The sequence below is a fragment of the Piliocolobus tephrosceles genome, chromosome 3 (genome assembly GCF_002776525.5).
Source record: "Piliocolobus tephrosceles isolate RC106 chromosome 3, ASM277652v3, whole genome shotgun sequence".
In the NCBI taxonomy this organism is placed as follows: Eukaryota; Metazoa; Chordata; class Mammalia; order Primates; family Cercopithecidae; genus Piliocolobus; species Piliocolobus tephrosceles.
In genome coordinates, this window is record NC_045436.1 from 78,613,686 (window position 1) to 78,632,526 (window position 18,841).

General features: G+C 38.1%; 1 protein-coding gene across 1 annotated transcript in view; it reads right to left on the reverse strand.

Annotated features, from left to right (window-relative positions):
• Window positions 1-18,841, reverse strand: part of EIF4E (eukaryotic translation initiation factor 4E) — a 52,781-nt gene that overhangs the window by 3,452 nt on the left and 30,488 nt on the right. The window contains exons 2-6 of the mRNA XM_023190937.1: window positions 18,379-18,485; window positions 8,176-8,271; window positions 4,859-4,922; window positions 4,054-4,167; window positions 1,879-2,018 (exon numbers count right to left, since the gene is read on the reverse strand). Of these exons, the coding sequence (XP_023046705.1) occupies window positions 1,879-2,018; window positions 4,054-4,167; window positions 4,859-4,922; window positions 8,176-8,271; window positions 18,379-18,485 (521 nt within the window). The remainder of the gene's footprint in view (window positions 1-1,878; window positions 2,019-4,053; window positions 4,168-4,858; window positions 4,923-8,175; window positions 8,272-18,378; window positions 18,486-18,841) is intronic.

An 18,841-nucleotide genomic window follows, 5' to 3' on the forward strand; every position in this document is an offset into this window, starting at 1 on the left:
ACCAGTCTGGTCAACATGGCGAAATCTGTCTCTACAAAAAATACTGTAGTGGCTCAGGCCTCTGGTCCCAGCTATTCAGGAGGCTGAGGCAAGAGAGTCACTTGAACCCAAGAGGTGGAGGTTGCAGTGAGCCGAGATCACGATACTGCACCCCGGCCTGGGCAACAGAGTGTGACTCTGTCTCAAAAATTAATTTTAAAAAGAAAAATTAATAATATTTGAAAAACCACAAAGGGACAAACCAAACATTTTGTGACCACTGACTGACCAGCACTTAATTTTAACATAAAATTGTTAAGTCAATTTTTTTTTTTTTTTTTTTTTTGGTGAGACAGAGTCTCACTCTGTCTCCCAGGCTGGAATGCAGTGGCCCAATCTTGGCTCACTGCAAGCTCCGCCTCCTGGGTTCACGCCATTCTCCTGCCTCAGCCTCCTGAGTAGCTGGGACTACAGGCACCCGCCACCATGCCCAGCTAATGTTTTTTTTTTGTATTTTCAGTTGAGACGGGGTTTCACCGTGTTAGCCAGGATGGTCTCGATCTCCCCATCTCGTGATCTGCCTGCCTCGGCCTCCCAAAGTGCTGGGATTACAGGTATGAGCCACCACGCCCGGTGTTAAATATTACTAATATAATTGAGGTAAAAAGAAATCCTAGTTAGAAAAAAAATGCCGGCTGGTTTAGCATGGTGGCTCATGCCTGTAATCTCAGCATTTGAAAGGCTGAGGTGGCTTGATCAAGTCCAGGAGTTCACAACCAGTCTTGGCAATATGGCAAAACCTCTTCTCTACAAAAAAATACAAGAGAATAGCCAGGTGTGGTCGTACACACCTGAGTTCCAGCTAAATTGGGTGGCTGAGGTGGGAGGATCACCTGAGCCCAGGAGGTTGAGGCTGCACTCAGCAGTGACTGCACCACTGCACTCTTGCCTGAATAACACAGTGAGACCCTGCCTCAAAAAAAAAAAAGCCATTTTTGCAAAGAATAAAATTACAAAAAAAGGTTTAATAAAACCCTACATGTGGGTTTTAAACATCAAACAAAAGCCAAGGTATGTTAAATTTTAATGAAAATGATATGTAGTAAACACACATGCTTTAAATGCACATACACTATTTGCCAATAATCACTGAATTATTTATTATGAGCGTACATTAGCTCTTTTCAAAGTAGTACTTTTTTCAAACAGCACTTTCAAAGTAGGAAAAATACATTCTCATTTGTGAATGAATAAAAAATGCTATATGCCAAAGCAGAGTGTTCTAGTGGTTATATACTTCACTGCTAAGAAAAAGTAATTTTACAGAAATAAAAAACATGAACAAGACCAGGCGCAATGGCCCATGCCTGTAATGCCAGCACTCTGGGAGGCCAAGGTGGATGGATCACTTGAGGCCAAGAGTTAAAGACCAGCCTGGCCAACATGGCGAAACCTGGTCTCTACTAAAAATAAAAAAATTACCTGAGCATGGTGGCATGCGCCTGTATTCCCAGCTACTTGGGAGGCTGAGACATAAGAATCACTTGAACCCAGGAGGCAGCGGCTGCAGTGAGCCTAGATCATGCCACTGTACTACAGCCTGGACAACAGAGTGAGACTCTGTCTCTAAATATATAAATAGCTGTGAAAAAACCCTCCAAAACATCTGTATCTATATATCTATATAGACATAGATAGATATAGATATAGATTAGATATATATGAACAAGACGTTGCGCACCAATTGAGCTGTTCAAAATTATAAAAGTGTTCACAAAAATAATACAAGGAAAACAGGATCTACAAACAAATTATTTATTTCTAAAGCTACAAATAAAGTAACTTCTGGTTTTAGCCATCCTCATATTGTAAAATAAGTAGGCAAAGAGCAAAACTTACCCTATATGTGTAACAGCTTCTCTGTTTTCACATTCAGTAGTCCATATTGCTATCTTATCACCTTTAGCTCTAACATTAACAACAGCGCCACATACATCATCACTGTAGTCATCAAAAGATTCTCCAATAAGGCACAGCAGCTTAAAAGAAAATCCCAAATTACGTTTAACAGATTATAAACAAGCTTATTACACTGCAAATTTCTCTTCTATATTTGCGTAGATAACTAGACAGTTTTTAAATCGAGTTAATTTTTTAAATGTGTAAATTTTATTTGCATACATAGATCTGTCCTGGCTCTTAAATACTCATTCATTTATTTACTATCAAATCATTAACAGCTGTCTTCACCTTTTTGAGCAAATTTGGCAGTTAATATTGTGGCAGATATAAAAGCTGATTTTATTAATATTCATTTGCTCTGCTGCTGCTTATATTTATGAGCAAACAAATATTAATAGAATAACAAAAAATAGCTATTCATGGTTAGATTAATTTCTTCTTGTTCTTATTTTTTATGAGTATTTGTTAATGGTTTGGATTTTTGTTGTTGTTGTTTTTTGAGACAGGGTCTTGCTCTGTTACCCTGGCTGGAGTGCAGTGGGACCATCACAGCTCACTGCAGCCTCAACCTCCTGGACTCAAATGATCCTCCCACCTCAGCCTCCTGAATAGCTGGGCATACACACAGGGACATGTCACCATACCCAGTAAATTTTTGTATTTTTTGTAGAGACAGGGTTTTGCCATGTTGCCCAAGTTGGTCTTGAACTCCTGAGTTTAAGTGAAATGCCTGCCTTGGCCTCCTGAGGTGTTGAGATTTCAGGTGTGAGCCCAGCCCTAACGGGTTTCTTAATTGTGGTCAAACACAAATAACATAAAATTTACCATTTTAACCACTTTTAACTGTACAGTTCAGTGGCATTAAATACATTCAACATTGTTGTACAACCATCACTACTACCATCCATCTCCAGAACATTTTTTTTAACTGCAAAATGGAAATATCCTGACTTTTTAATGTGGAATTCCAAAATCATATTTGCTGATGATCTTCGCCCTCAAAAACAGAATTTTCTTCTTAAAAAGTCATTCATTCATTAGCTGGGTGTGCTGGCATGCACCTGTAGTCCCAGCTACTTGAGATGCTAAGGCAGGATGATTGCTTGAACCCAGGAGGCTACAGTGAGCTATGATGGCCCCACTGCACTCTAGCCTGGGGAACAGAGCAAGACCCTGTCTCTAAAAAAACAAAATAGTCACTTATTCAAATAATTAAAGAGATTAACTCAACAAGTGCTAACTATAAACCAGGCACGGTTTCAAGTGCTAGGGATACAAAAGAGACTACAAACCCTGCTCCTATAAGCTTGGGGTTTGGAACCTCTGTCGACAGAAAATGCCTATTATCTCATTATTTAATTTGTATTGTAAAGCCAAAAGTTCAAGTTAATAGCACAACATGTAGATTGAATGGTAGTACGCAGCAATTTTATTGTTTGCTTCACTGATCTAAAAAGTTTAGTGGGACAGGCACAGTGACTCACACCTGTAATTCCAGCACTTTGGGAGGCTGAATGGGAGGATCACTTGAGGTCAGGAGTTTGAGACCAACCTAGGCAACACAGCAAGATCCCATCTCTAGGAAAAAATTTAGAAAATTAGCTGGGCATTGTGGCATGCAACTGTAGTTCCAGCTACTTAAGAGGCTGAAGTGGGAGGATCACTTGAACCCAGAGGGTGAGGCTGAAGTGAGCCATATAAATAAATATCCGCACTCCGGCCTGGGCAACAGAGCAAGACCCTTACTCTAAAAATATAAATATTTAAAAGTTTAGTATACATATAGCAATGCTGTAAGAGGGTTGCAAAAACCTCAATCGTATAAAATGTAAGATTCTATAATTTTGAGGTTAATGAAATGACCACAGTGAGCTTACTGTGGTGAGAGTCACACTGCCAATCACTTAAAATATCTGACTTATAATGTGGTAGGATGTTTCACTGTACTATAAACAGGAGTCACATGACAGAACAAAAACAATTACTGACCCTGATTTTCTAGTGTTGGGCATCCTTCTCTTAAATTAAGTAACAAATGTAAAACATAATATATCTTAAGTTTCAGTATTCCCAAACTACCTCTAAAACTGCTTTATACTTTTAAAACCTTACTGTCTCTAGCCAAAAGCGATCAAGGTCACTTCGTCTCTGCTGTTTGTTCAATGTAATTAGCCATCGTCCTCCCCGTTTGTTTTTCTCATCTTCCCACATAGGCTCAATACCATCCTACAGGGTTAGAAGACAACAGTATTACACAATATTGTTACCTTGACTTTGAGAGATAATCATTAAAAACAGTAAGTAACAACACTGTCAACTTCTTACTTTATTGCCCATAAAACTGCCATTGATGCAGTTTTTAAAAAGCGCATAAGACTTAAAGCCAGAGGCATGACATTGCAGAATTAGAGTCCTGACTTTGACACTTATTAGCTATCAAATCTTGAGTTTCACTTAATTTGAAGGTTCTTAAACTTTCTGAGTAGCAAACATATTTTAGAAGCTCTGTACATTTCTATACCTAGAAAATACATGCAAAAACTATGCAGTTTCAGTTAATGAATGTCCCGTCCCCCTACCACCTGACAAAGCCCAATAATAAGTATTCCAAGGACCCATGCTCCTAAGGATAAGAATGCTTGATAAACTTATTCTGCTGAAATATATAAAGGAATAGACTGGAAAATCAAAGCTCTCATCAAAATCAATCTCAGTATGTGCCCACAGGGTAACTCTCTCTCAATTTTTATAAACAAATAGAGTAAGATATATTGATACTAAAGCATACTACAGCCAATTAAATTATCAGCCTGTTCTTCACACTATCAAGTATTCCTAAGTTTATGGCAAGATTTCTTAATGAATACCAAATGGCCCAGTCCTATAATAAATATATAAAATCACCAATTAAGCATACCTTAAAAAGTGAGTAGTCACAGCCAGGCATTAAATTACTAGACAACTGGATATGGTTGTACAGACTAGGTAAAAGAAAGTAACAATTAAAAACACAGAATATGTAATATAGAGTTCAGGTGCTTCCATATATATACATTTAGAACATATGATGAAAATAAACAGATAAAAGTTCATGTTTACTTGTTTCTAAGGAGTCAATTTCTAAAATGGACAAAACAGATCTTAAAAGCAGTTAAATAATCAACTTTAGATGACAGGTATAATTTTCAAAAAATTTCTAGTGACTGCTCTGACAAAATTATATTTTATATGTTAGTTAACTCAGTGCATACATATGTATATATATAAGAAACTGAGAAGAGAGGTATAAGGTGGCTTTAAGTAGATGAAGTAATTTCTGAAGTTAATCAACAGTTTTTCCACAAACATAAAAAAATAATAATAACAGAAAAGATGAACTTCCTGACCATCAGGATTGCATGACTGAAACAGTTAAGATTATTATCCTCGAGGGTATCCAAGAGTAAAATAGATCAATGGTTCCCAAACACCACAAATTGTCACTGGTTAGTCAACATAATAATCATTTAAAAAATGATTTTAGAAAAATAAATAAATAAATATAGTTCCAAGCCCTACCTCTTGGGATTATAATCACCTAAATATGAGACAGAACCCTGCAGTCTGTATTTCTAAACTATTTCCCAAATATCAAAATAACAGAATAACATTTGCAATGACTTAGTTGCTTGCCTGAAGGCAGGAGGCTTAGATCATTTGATCTCCTGTAGTCTTTCACAGCAAAATTGATTAAAAAATTGGCAACTCTTAAGAATCTTTTGCCTGTCTCCAATATTAGATGGCAGAAATAATGAACTTAGCTCTGTCTACAGACCATGGATGATTCTATTATTCTTAGTCTGGTTCTCCTGGTGCCGTATTAACCCCATCTAGGAATATTTCAGGTAAAGATTTAAGGGCCGGGCGCAGTGGCTCACACCTGTAATCCCAGCACTTTAGGAGGCTGAGGCAGGCGGATCATGGGGTCAGGAGTTCGAGACCAGCCTGACTAACATGAGGAAACCCCATCTCTACTAAAAATACAAAAATTAACCGGGTGTGATGGCATGCGCCTGTAATCCCAGCTACTCGGGAGGCTGAGGCGGAAAAATCGCTTGAACCCGGGAGATGGAGGTTGCAGTGAGCCGAGATCATCCCATTGCACTCCAGCCTGGTGACAGAGCTAGACTCCATCTCCAAAAAAAAAAAAAAAAAAGATTTAAGACAGAAGTTGGCATTCTTTAAATGAAACTCCATAGTATAACACACAAATAATAGTTTAGGTGAGACAACCTAAGATCACATTAGGTTTGTGAATCACTACCTCATGGTAACTCCCAACTACATCATCTATGACAGCCTCCCCTAGGAACAAAAAAAGCCTGGATACTAAGTGACTGTAAAATTAGCACTACTAATTTCATAAAGTAAATGGATATTGTGGGAACGACCTTCAATAAAACATTTTTCTTTTTGCTGCCTCCTTTCTCTTCCGTGGTGCTCAAAGGTCTCTCAAGTAAGTCCATAATGAGAATTTATAATGGCACACCTAAACAGAATCCTAAGACTATGCAGTCTGGATAAATACAAAGGGACTCAATGGTTATTTGCAATAAATTTGCTAGAAAAACCAGAAATTAGGAAGTGGCCCACACATTCACAGAAGATTGAAAAATCCTTCATATCTCTAAATTATGGTATAAAAATCTACTATGCAATGACACTGACTACACATAACTGAAGTGTGGAGGCACTGTTCTAATTGGTACAATTATGTAAACTAGTAAAAGCCAAACAAACTAGATATACGCAAATCTGATTGGGGAACATGGCTCAAGGCTTCCTTTTCTTCTGTAGGAAAATGAAGAGCTTTTTTGGTGCAGAAGAATTAAGAGTCCTGAATAAACACAATTAGAGAAGAAAAACTACTTGATGCTTTGATGACGGGCAAAGAATAACCCTAGTTTAACTAGACAACTAGACACATATAAATTATTAGGCCTTAAATGTAGTTACTATTAAGTGTAATGCTTTTAATAAAAAATAAATACTCTCAAAGTTTACTCTCAAATGAATATTCTCAAATACTCTCAAAGTTTATAGTTTTAACTGTATGCTTTGCTTTTTTCAGCAACACAAATGAATACAAAATACCTATTAGAAGTCAAGCACTGGAAATATACAGAAAAATGTTTCTGCTGTTGAAGATGTATATATATATATGTATAAATTTTATACCACAATCTATTCCTTTGTATGAGCAGAATATCTTGAGGGGGTTACATTAAAACATAAGAGTAGCATCACTAATTCAGCATGTATATGATCCTAAAAAAAGATGTACAAGTTAGAATATTTAAATAACTGCTAGGTAATTTAAAGCACTTATTAGAGTTTTGCCTTTCAGGGTCTCATATAGTACCTCCCTACTCATTCTCCAAGTAAATTTGATACACTGGATTAACTTTGCTTTTAAGAGAATCAATAATCAAAACTTCTTGAAATAGACTTTACAATTTTTAATTTTATTTATTTTATAGAGAAACAGGGACTCATGTTGACCAGGCTGGTCTTGAACTCCTGGCCGCAAGTGATCTTCCTGCCTCAGCATCACAAAGTATTAGTATTACAGGCATGAGTCACTGAGCCCAGCCTTAAATTTTGTTTTGAGGTCATGCAAAAGTTGATGATCCCAATTCTTAACTCTGCTTAAACAGAAACAAAATTTCAAAAATATTTCAACTATTCTTCCTGAGGTTGATCAAAGTATAATGAAATGAATAAAGTATCATGATAGATACTGGCATTCCCTTGACAAACTCTGAATTCTGAACACTTCAACCTTTGATATCTTAAAAATCTGGTACAGGAAATTCCAGATGTTGCACTGAAAACAGTTTGCAGAAATGAGAACCCAACAATGCACTGGAATACCCAGTTATGAGGCAAATTTATCTTGACAACCAAGAGAGGAACAAGTTCCAACTAGTTGTCAAAAGTTCTAAAAGCAATAAAGGATTCTTGAGCTAAGGATATCTGAGGACAAGAAACAGAATAATCAGGGCTAAGGAATGACAAGATTGAAGCTTTGTAAAACTAATAAAGCATAATCACCAATTCAAACTTTTGTGAGGAGATAAAAAATAGATGAACATTCATTAACTGTTTACCTCACACTTCATTTTGTGAATTCGGCTTAAAAATAAACTACACAACTAATAAAAAAAAAACATCCTAAAACAAATGGTTACTTACGCCCAAAAGTCTTCAACAGTATCAAACTTAGAGATCAGCCGCAGGTTTGCTTGCCAAGTTTTGCTTTTATCATTTTTAAAAAACCAGAGTGCCCATCTAAAAATAAAAAGTCAATGTCAAAAAATGGTAGCTGCATCCCCATGTTAAAAGCAACATTATTCACAACAGTCAGAAGGTAGAAGCAACCCAACTGTTCATCAACAGATGAATGAAAAATGTATATATATACACCACGGAATACTAAAAAGCCCTGATGAAGGAAATTCTAACACTTGATAAAACATGAGGGGAAGCTAAGGACATTAAGTGAATAAGCCAGCCCCCTCCAAATAAAGACAAATACTATATGATTCCACTTTTATGAGGGGTAAGAAGTCAAATTCATAGAAACAAAAAGAATGGTGATTGCCACTAGTCAAGGAGAAGGGAGTTTAGGGTTACAGAGTTTACAGAGTTTTGGAAGATGAACAAGAGTTCTGGAGATTAGTTGTACAATAATTGGTTGCAGAAAGTACTTAACATTAATTGAACTGTACACTTACAAATAGTTAACACAGTAAATTTTATGTTTACCACAAAAATTTAGGAAAAAAACGTAAAATGCTAGTTGTTACTACAGTGGTAAATAATGAGAGTTCTCCATTTCTTTCATTTAAAAAATATGTATTTTATGTCTACTACATAACAGATTCTCTGCTATACCTAGGGACCCAAGACACACTGAAACTCATCACTCAACGGAATTCATAGAGATGAGGCAGAGAGACAACTACAGTGTGCTAAGTGCTATGACAGAGATAAGCAAGCACAATTATTTAAGAAAAACACGGCAGAGCTGGGCGTGCGGGTGGCTCACACCTGTAATCCCAGCACTTTGGGAGGCTGAGGTGGGCAAATTACCTAAGGTTGGGAGTTCAAGACCAGCCTGACCAACATGGAGAAACCCCGTTTTGACGAAAAATACAAAACTGGCCAGGCATGGTGGTACACGCCTGTAATCCCAGCTACTTGGGAGGCTCAGGCAGCAGGCTGCGGTGAGCTGAGATCCCGCCACTGTACTCCAGCCTGGGCAACGAGACTGAAACTCCATCTCAAAAAAAAAAAAAAAACACAGCAGAAACACTTAAACTATAAAAGAAGGCAAGGGGCCAGGCACAGTGGCTCAAACCTGTAATCCCAACACTTTGGGAGGCTGAGGTGGGCGGATCACATGAGGTCAGAAGTTTGAGACCAGCCTAGCCAACATGGTGAAACCTGGTCTCCACTAAAAATACAAAAAAATTCAGCCAGGCATGGTGGTATACGCCTGTAATTCCAGCTACTCGCGAAGCTGAGGCACAAGAATCACTTGAATCCAAGAAGCAGAGGTTGCCGTGAGTCGAGGTTGTGCCACAGCATTCCAGCCAGGGCAACAGAGGGAAACTGTCTCCAAAAAAAAAAAAGGCAAGAAACAGGATGGCGGATATTTCTCAGAAGAACAAATTAGCCAAGAAGAAACGAGAGTGCCAGGAGTGGGGAAACTATTAAATGTGACTCTATATTTAATCAAACACGTAACTGGGAAAATAATAAAGATTGAGTAATGCTGCATAGATATGTACTGAAATAATGTATACTAGTTTTAATATATCTGTAGATACTTCTCTTAAAACAGTTTTATTCCTACATAATATATAATAGCTTATATATACCTAACATATTATATATAGAGGCATACCTTGGATATATTGTGAGTTCAGTTCTAGATCATCATAATAAAGTGAGTATGTGAGTTCAGTTCTAGATCATCATAATAAAGTGAGTATCACAATAAAGGAACTATCTTGATGGAGAGTCACACAAATTTTTTGGTTTCCCAGTGCATATAAAAGTTATGTTTACATTATACTATAGTCTACATTACGTCTGAAATAGCATTATGTCTAAAAACCAAAAAGCACATACCTTAATTAAAAAGTCTATTGCTAAAAATGCTAATGATCATCAGAGCCTACAGAGAGTGGTAATCTTCTTGCTGATGGAGGCTCTTCCCTTTTTGATTGCTGCTGACTGATCCGGGTAGTGATCGCTGAAGATTGGGGTGGCTGTGGCAATTTCTTAAGACAACAATGAAGTTTGTCACACCGATTGACTTCATTTCACAAAAGATTTCTCTGTAGCATGCAATGTTGTTTGTAAGCATTTTACACAGTAGAATTTCTTTCAAAATTGGAGTCAATCCTCCCAAACCCTGCAGTTGCTTTATCAATTCGGTTTATGTAATATTCTAAATCCTTTGTTGTCATTTCAACAATGTTCACAGCATCTTCACCAGGAATAGATTCCATCTCAAGAAACCTTTTTTTCTGCTCACCCATAAGAAGCAACTCCTTATCCATTCAAGTTTTCTCATGAGACTGCAGCAATTCAGTAACATCTTCAGGCTCCATTTCTTACTGTACATCTCTCGCTCTCTGCACCACATCCGCAGTGACTTCTTCCACTAAAGTCTTGAACCTTTCAAAGTCATCAATACAGGTTGGAATAAAATTCTTCCTAACTCTTGTTCATGTTGATATTCTGACCTTCCATGAATCATGAATGTTCTTCATGACATCCAGAATGCTGAATCCTTTTGGAAGGTTTTCAATTTACTTTGTCCAGATCCATCAAAGTAATCACTATCTACAGCATTTATAGCCTTATGAAATATAGTTCTTATTAATAAATAAGAAGGCTTGAAAGTCAAAATTCCTCTTTGCTGCTCCATAGGCTGCAGAAAGTACGCTGTGTTAAGAGGCATGAAAACAATTCACCTCCGTCAGAGCTCTTGGGTGACTAGGTGCATCATCAATGAGTAGCGATATTTTGAAAGGAAACTTTTTTCTGGGCAGTAGGTTTCAACAGCAGGCTTAAAGTATTCAGTAAACCATGCTATAAATCGATGCACTGTCATCCAGGCTTTGCTGCTCCATTTCCAGAGCATGGGCAGAGTGGATTTAGCATCATTCTTAAGGATTCTTAAGATTTTGGGAATGGCAAATGAGCATTGGCTTCAACTTAAAAGTCATCAGCTGCAAGATCCCCTAACAAGAATCAGTCTGTCCTTTGTAGTTTGAAGCTAGGCACTGACTTCTCTCTATCTAGCAAAGACCTAGATGGCATCTTCTTCCAGTAGAAGGCTGTTTTGTTTACATTGAAAATCTGTTTTTAGTGTAAACTTCCTTCATCAATCACCTTAGCTAGATCTGGATAATTTGCTGCAATCTCTACATCAGCCCTCGCTGCTTCACCTTGTACCTTTATGGGGGTGACTTCTTTCCTTAAATCTTATAACTGACCTCTGTTAGCTTTCAACTTTTATTCTGCAGCATCCCCACCTCCCTCAGCCTTCATAACATTGAACAGAGTTAGGGCCTTGCTATGGATTAGGCTTTGCCTTAAGGGAATGTTGTAGCTGGTTTTATTTACTACCCAGACCACTTGAACTTTCTCTACATCAGCAATGAGGCTGTTTTGTTTTCTTATCATTCATGTGTTTGCTGGAGCAGAACTTTTGATTTCCTTCAAGAATTTTTCCTTTGCTTTCACAACCTGGCTAACTTATTTGGTACAAGAGACCTAGCTTTTGGCCTGTGTTGGCTTTTGACATGTCTTCCTCGTAAGCGTAATCATTTCTAGCTTTTGATTTAAAGTGAGAGACATGCAACTCTTCCTTTCACTATAACATGTAGGGGCCATTGTACGGCTATTAATTGGCTTAATTTCAATATTGTTGTGTCTCAGGGAATAGGTAGACCCAAGGACAAGGAGATGGGAATGGCCAGTCAGTGGAGCATTCAGAACACATACAACTTTTATTAATTAAGTTGGCCGTCTTATATGGCCAATGTTCATAGCACCCCAAAACAATTACAATAGCAACATCAAAGATCACTGATCACAGATCATAACAGATACAATAAAGTTTGAAATACCGTGAGAATTACCAAAATGTGACAGAGACACTAAGTGAGCACATGCCATTGGAAACGTGACATGAACAGAACTGCTTGACACAGGATTTCCACAAACCCTCAATTTATAGAAAAGGCATGATTTGTGAAGCACAGTAAAATGAGGTATGCCTGTATAATATTTTCTCTAATGCCTTGAAGATAAACTCGTGGAACATTAAAGTTACACTTTATCCCAAGATGATTGCCAAGATCATTCTCCTTTAGAAGAATTAAACTGAATATTCTCTGAATTACAATACCAAAGGAAAGTCAAAGGGAAATTTCATTTTCTCATCAACACAAATGTTGTCTGAAGAGCCTTCCAAATTGAATATATATTTCATAATCCTATAATTAATACTCGGTAACCTCACCTAGACAGAAAAATGAGATGCACTTCAATATGTACTTGAAAATTTGTCAGCAACTGCCACCCCATTATCAATAAAAAAGAAAAAGAAAATGCAAGAAAACCCCCAACAAGGTCAAGTACTACACTCTGGATTTTTAAAAATAAATTTCAAAACAAAAAAACTCTGCACCCAGCCATTTAAACACATAAAGATCTATGAGGCCAGGCAAGGTGGCTCACACCTGCAATAACAGCACTCTAGGAGGCTCAGGCAGGAAGAACACTTGAGCCCAGGAGCTCAAGACCAGCCTGGGCAACATAGTGAGAGATCTCCTCTACTAGACATTTAAAAAATTAGCCAGGCACGGGCCAGGTGCGGCGGCTCACGCCTGTAATCCCAGCACTTTTGGGAGGCCAACGTGGGCAGATCATGAGGTCAAGAGATGGAGACCATCCTGGCCAACATGGTGAAACCCCATCTCTACTACAAATACAAAAATTAGCCGGGTGTTGTGGCATGCACCTGTAGTCCCAGCTACTCAGGAGGCTGAGGCAGGAGAATCGCTTGAATCTGGGAGACAGAGGTTGCAGTGAGCTGAGATTGCACCACTGCACTCCAGCCTGGTGACAGAGAAAGGCTCCGTCTCAAAAAAACAAAAATTAGCTAGGCATGATGGCATGTGTCTATAGTCCCAGCTACCCAGGAGGCCAAGGCAGGAGGACTGCTTGAGCCCAAGAGTTTGAGGTTGCAGTGAGCTATGATCATGCCACTGGACTCCAACGTGAGTGACAGAGCAAGACCCTATCAAAGAAGGGGAAGGGGAGAGGACTGCTTGAGGTGAGGAGTTTGAGAACAGCCTGAGCAACATAGCAAGACCCCTCATCTCTCCAAAAAAGAAAAAAAAAAAAAATTCTTAGCCAGGCATGGTGGTGCACACTTATGGACCTAGCTACTTAGAAGGCTGATGCAGGAAGGTCATTTGAACCCAGAAATTTGAGGCTATTATCATGCCACTGCTCCCTAGTCTGGGCAACAGAATGGCACCATGTCTCTTCAAAAAAAAAAAAAAAAAAAAGGCCAGGCATGTTGGCTCATGCCTATAATCCCAGCATTCTGTGAGGCTGAGGTGGATGAATTGTTTGAGTCTAGGAGTTCAAGGCCAGCCTGGGAAATAGCAAAACTCCAACTCTACAAAATATATTAAAATGGTGGTGATGCATGCCTGGGGTGGAAAGATGGCTTGAGCACAGAAGGTCAAGGCTGCAGTGAGCCGAGATTACACCACCCCAGCCTGGGTGACAGAGTGAGACCCTGTCTCCAAAAACAAACAAATGACATTTTTAGTTTTGGAAAATGTGAAAACATCCTAAGTGCTTATCAACAACGAATTATTTAAATCAGCAGTTCTCAAAATGTAGTTTGCAGACAGGCAGGAGGCCCTAAGATCCATTTTAATAATAATGCTAAGAAGTCACTTTGCTTTTCAGTATTCACATTTGCACTAATGGTGCAAAAGCAATAGTAGTTAAATATCCTGGTGCCTTAGCAAGAACCAAGACAGTGACACAAAACTATACGAGTAGTCACTGTACATTTATTACTACCAACTCTCACAGTACTAATAATGTGAGTTTCATATAAGAATGCCTTTGGGCCGGGCGCGGTGGCTCACACCTACAATCCTAGCACTTTGGGAGGCTGAGGTGGGCGGATCACCTGAGGTCAGGAGTTCAAGACCAGCCTCGCCATCATAGTGAAACCCTGTTTCTACTAAAAATATAAAAATTAGATGGGCATGGTGGCAGGTGCCAAAGATGCTTAATGAGTTTAGAGGTAATGTTAATGAATTATTATTGTTTGATACTATATAAGAAAATGTGTCAACATTTGGAAGATCTGTATAACTCACTGAATCATTATTTTCCAAATAAGCAATCTATGATGTTAAAAATCTTACACAGGTAAGAGATCCATTCCAGATGTGAGACAGACCAATGGATTTTAATGTAACAAAGTAGAAACAAATTCTTGGATATGGTTTCAGATTCCACATTTCAACTAATCTCTAAGAAACCTAGGATCTCTTTGAGAGCATGTGTCCTAGGAAAAAAAGGGGAGGGGGGAAGACACCTAGTAGTGTATCAAAGGATAATATCAACAATTATTTTTAAAGGCTTTTAAAAACTATTCTCCCTTTTCCAACCAAATACCTGTGTGAGGCTGTACTGTCTTCTTATACTTCCAATGAAACATCTTAACTCCACAGACTGAAGGCAGAAACAGCTATGAAAATCCAGTTGACTTTCAAGATGGCAAAAATGTGGCCGGGCGCGGTGGCTCATGCCTGTAATCCCGGCACTTTGGGAGGCCGAGGCAGGTGGATCACAAGGTCAGGAGTTCAAGATCAGCCTGGCCAACATGGCGAAACCCCGTCTCTACTAAAAACTATACAAATTAGCCAGGCGTGGTGGCACGTGCCTGTGGTTCTGGCTACTCGGGAGGTTGAGGCAGAAGAATCACTTGAACCTGGGAGGTGGAGGTGGCAGTGAGCCGCAAAGTTGTCACTGCACTCCAGCCTGGGCAACAGGGCGAGACTCCATCTCAAAAAACCAAAACCAAAACCAAACAAAAAAAGATGGCAAAAATGCCATTCTTTCCATTATATATTTTTTAGTTCAAATAATTATTTTCATTATAAAATGTCATTTATGTTAACATGTGATAAATTTTCTAAACAAATAATTTTACATTTCTCAAGTTTTTCAGGTGAAATTATACATTCATTTTTAAATGTGAAAAAACACCTTAGCATTATTTACTGTAAAAATGTAGTAAATAACAATAGATAAAAAGTCACATAAAGCTCTGTAGAGTCCTCAATAATTTAAGAGTGTAAAGGGACTGTGAGACCAAATATTTGAGTACTGCTGATTTAAATAAAATATCGTACATCCATCCAAGTGACTACTATGCAACTATTAAAAAGTTAAAAAAAAAAAGCTTAATTGTGTGGTAGTTTTCCTAAAATTGATATGAAACCCAGAAGCCACTGAGGAAAAGCAGTATTTGCCTACATGAAAACTAAAGACCTCTAAAAAAAAAAAACCCTGTAATTCCACAGTCAATGTTAGAAGACAAATGATGTGGAAAAACTGTTTCCGATTTAATACTCCTCCAACTTCCCTGCCTTGGGTGAGTTAGCATGATAATACAAAATGCTTGGAAATAAACTTGGAAAAGATATTCCATAACTTGTTAGCTTGAAAGTAGGGGAAAAGCAGATAATCCAAAAGAAAAAAAAAAAATAGAAGAACTGATTAATCTGTCCTTAGATAAAAACCACAAATCATCAATATGAAAATATTTTGAAACTTCAATTTTAAAATGCAAAATTGAAAATATTGAAATTGTTTTCCCAAATCAGACTGGGACCGACCTAATTGGCAACAACTTAAAAGACTAATCACATGAGTTGGCAAGGACGTAGAAACCAGGAACTCTCAAACTATTAAGTCTAAGTCAATAAAGCAGAATCAGAATAATGCAGCAGTATCTGCGCAAAAGTTGTTGAAGGGTAATCTTTGTTCTAGGAGATCTAAAATTTTACCCTATAAATATATTCACACAAGTGCACAAGTATATAAGGATGTAAATTACAGCACTGTGTGTAAAAAGAAAAATCTATACAGCCATTAATGTAAGCCTAATAAAATACATGGCTGTATATGAATATAAGACGGCAGTTTAAAACTATGAGGTAAAATCTGCACATACAAACAGAAAAGTCAACCGTATAGACATCTGTATGAAAAAGTATACATATGTGCATTTAATACTTCTGGAATACAAACCAAATTTAACATTGACTACTCTGGGGAGTAAAGAAAAGTAAAATGCAAGAAGTAAATAATGAGAAAACTGCCAACATTGGAGCCATAAAACATAGTACTTTTCCAAATGATACTTGCTATTTTACACAAAAAGTAGAATTTATAGAGAAACTGAAGTCCCCAGGGATTTTATTTTAAGATTTAAACTTTTTTTTCCCCCCCAAACTGATGAGGACACTTAAGAATCCCTTCTTAGACTCCATTCAAGCTGTGAGGGATATACGCCTTGTTTACTTCTCCCCACAATAAGAGCGACACCAAGAACTGGGTTCACAGACAGCTAGAAGATATACAGGGTTTGTTTTATATCACTGAAAAAAGTGAAAAAAAAATGTGGCTTTTGGTGCTACTATTACGTTAAACTATATAAAACTGCCACTAATGAATTGTTCAACCTAATACATGTGGTACATTGCTTTCCTGAGGAAGGATTTTATCCTTTATAGACTGTTTGACCTCTGATGTCCCACTAGCTGACAATCTCCATTGTCTAAAAAACTGATTTGTTCCTCATTGGAGGATATACTGAACCAAAGGGTCTCCTATGAGAAAACTGCATACAGCATATTTGAACTATGTATTTCAGTAGGTCTTCCATGACGAATAAAGGAAACATTAAAAAAAAATTAAGATCATAAAAAAAATTTTAATAAATGAAACTAAATGACAAATAGATTTGTGGACTCTCTTAAGTAGAGAGTGAATGGTCTGCCCTGAAAAAAGTAAATAAAAAGAAAAAAAGACAAGGAAGTGAATTGAAAGAACTTTGGAAGTTAATTCCAATTTACTTTCCTCTACATTGTTACAATGTTTCTAAACTGCCATTTTCTTCCCACCATCAGCATTCAGTGAACTCAAGTTACTTCTCACATACCCCAGAAAATAAATAAAAACAAACCTACTGGAAAGGAGTGGGAAGAGTTGGGAAAAGCCATATAATGAACGAATACTCAATTTCCTGCTACACTGTTAACTATGAAAACTTACCTAATTTTAATCTGTACCCTTTTCCTCTAGTCTCTCAGTTACAAACCAACCAACCTTCAAACTCCACATTCCCTGGCTCTCGTTTCTCATTCTCACTCCAGCTTCAAGTCACCTGTTCTTCCTCTATACATCTATATATCTCCTATTCACTCTTCAAACTGCCCTGATCTTTTTTTCCATGTTTTACGGAACTACTCTATGGAACTTTACTAAAACACTTTTTCCTAAGTCAGTAGGGACTTTTTCAAAAGTGTTCAATTCAATGGATATTTTGACATCTTGCTTCATTTGACCTTTTTAGCACGTGCTATGAACTTACACCCTATCTTAGAACAAACCACCTTCTTGGTTTCCATGACCACCACTGTCTTTTTTTGTGTGTGAGATGGAGCATGATCTTGGTTCACTGCAACCTGCACCTCCTGGGTTCAAGCAATTATCTCACCTCAGTCTCCCAAGCAGCTGGGATTACAGGCACCTGCCACCACACCCAGCTAATTTTTGTATTTTTAGTAGAGACGGGGTTTCACCATGTTGGCCAGGTTGGTCTCAAACTCCTGACCTCAGGTGATCCGCCCACCTCCACCTCCTCAAGTGCTGGGTTTATAGGCAAGAGCCACCATGCTGGGCAACCACCACTGTCTTTGTATGTCCATCCTTCATAGGCATTCTTCTTCAACAAAAGCCCCCTATATGATGCTAGTATCCCAGGTCTTTGTCATGAGTCAAGTTCACTTCTCCTTAAGGGAACTTATTTACTAATGTGGCTTCCATTATGACCAATACTTTTCAAACTAATCTCTCACATAGTTCCTTTTGAACTCAAGACTCACACATGAAACTGTCTGCTGGTCATGGGTCATCCAAACGAAAACAGAACCCTCAACCTTAGCATATCTAAAACTAGTCTCATAATCTAACTTTGCCTTCAAACTTGCCCTATTCACCATCTACCTTGTGGCCTAACTCAGAAAACCTAGGTGTCAGAAAGCTTACCTGTTCTGTAGAGGATGTTTAATATAGTGTTCTGGGTTAGCAACCTCCTGATTAGATTCCGTTTTCTCCTCTTCTGTAGTCGGGGGATTAGGAGTAGGGGTGGTTTCCTAGTGGAAAATAATATAAAACATTACTTTAAATTTCTTAACACATCTATGACAGCAATATTCTAACTAAACCTGAACTGACACGCTGATACTTTTTTTTTTTTTTGAGACAAGAGTCTCTCTGTTGGCCAGGCTGGAGTGCAATCGTGTGATCTTGGCTCACTGCAACCTCCTCCTCCCAGGTTCAAGCAGTTCTCCTGCCTCAGCCTCCTGAGTAACTGGGATTACAGCTGTGTGCCACCATGCCTGGCTAATTTTTCTATTTTCAGTAGAGACGGGGTTTCACCATGTTCGTCAGGCTGGTCTTGAACTCCTGACCCCGCGATCCGCCCACCCTGGCCTCCCAAAGTGCTGGG